At 47.6% G+C, this 1333-nt stretch overlaps 1 protein-coding gene across 3 annotated transcripts in view; it reads right to left on the bottom strand.

Moving 5' to 3' along the window:
- SPATA13 (spermatogenesis associated 13) overlaps nt 1-1333 on the bottom strand; it is a 19586-nt gene that overhangs the window by 15108 nt on the left and 3145 nt on the right. For 2 of the 3 annotated variants that reach the window (XM_010190699.1, XM_010190698.1), the window contains exon 1: nt 602-656. The exons of the other annotated variant lie outside the window; for it this stretch is intronic. In XM_010190699.1, coding sequence (XP_010189001.1) covers nt 602-656 — 55 coding nt within the window. Of the gene's footprint in view, nt 1-601; nt 657-1333 lie in introns of those variants that run through there. 3 annotated transcript variants of the gene reach the window in all.

Below are 1333 nucleotides of genomic sequence, written 5' to 3' on the forward strand. Positions count from 1 at the left end.
TGAGCACTCATAAACTTTTAAAATACATCTTGTGAAACTTACTGAAACTGCTTTATTAAAAAATTCTGCAAATAAATAATTAACTAAATTTTTAGCTTATAAACAACACCAAAAAATTAATCCCAGTAATCCTTTATACATCTTCACTGTACTGCCTGTTGGCTTGTTCCAGTAACAACGGCACAACAAAATAACCTAATTCATTTGGTTCCAGATGAAAAATGACTGCGATCTGGGGACTGCTAACTGTTCATTATTCTTTACCAAATCAACAAGCTTACATTGTCTTCCTAGTTAGACTTGAGCGAAAATCAGCTGCTTGCATTCTGCATCTATTCCTCTATTGTTTACAGACAAAAATATCAGAGGCAGGGGTGGGCTCTCCCCATCGCTCCAGTGGGGTGCAAAAACTTAAAAGCCAGCCTGGGACTGACTCTGATCTCCCGGCAGCTTTGTCACCGGTGTAAGGCTGCAGGCTCCCACAGGTGACACTGTGTAAGTGCGACCAGAGTCAGACCCCCTGACTGCCACAGTTCATCAGTTCAATCTAAAAACACTGTAAGAAATAGTGAGAGAGAGAGCATGTTCTACTCACACATACCCATCTGAAGGCTCTCCAGACTCCAAAATCGTGCCATTCCCTCCCTGGCTACCATCCTGCCGACAGACTGGACCCTGAGGCACAGGCTGGACCTCTGATAGGTGGTGCTGGGTCCTAAGGGGCTGGTGGAGTATCAGGAAAGGCTCTGAGCTGCCACAGCGCAGAGGAGCAGCCTGTTCACTGCCTGCGGCTGCTGGCCGTGCCTCCAAGGCCGAGCCTGGCTGGGAGCTGCCAGCGGCGCGCTCAGCCTCAGCCTCGCTCGTCGCTCGCTGACATCATGGGGTGCCCTTAGGGAGGAAGTTCCAGAAAAGAAACAAAAACCTGGTTGCCTGGCCCCAGCCCGGCCGTGCCCGCAGCCGCCTGCACAGCCCAGAGCGCTCCCAAAGTGCCTGAGCATCTCCAATGCAGCAAGCCAAGGAGTACATTTGTTTTTCATTACAGCAGCTTAATGCGATTTCAATCTATATTCAAATGACTGTGATTCAAAGGGAAAGACTATGTGGATGGGAGCTGGGAGTTCCTTGTATTACAACACTGTTCAGAGTATCAGTCTATCTTTGTTATATTATACCAGCTAAAATTCCAGGAGAAGCAGACAAAGAAGGTATTTTTTTCATTGCTATTAAAACTTCCCTGGCTTCACAGGCAAATGCTGTATCATTATTTAGGGCACAAGCAGCCGAAGCGTTAAGGGTGCAGCAGATTGCTCCCAGGGAAAGAAGGAGAGGCAGA

This window comes from Mesitornis unicolor, unplaced genomic scaffold, assembly GCF_000695765.1.
Source record: "Mesitornis unicolor isolate BGI_N332 unplaced genomic scaffold, ASM69576v1 scaffold47938, whole genome shotgun sequence".
NCBI classification, from domain to species: Eukaryota; Metazoa; Chordata; class Aves; order Mesitornithiformes; family Mesitornithidae; genus Mesitornis; species Mesitornis unicolor.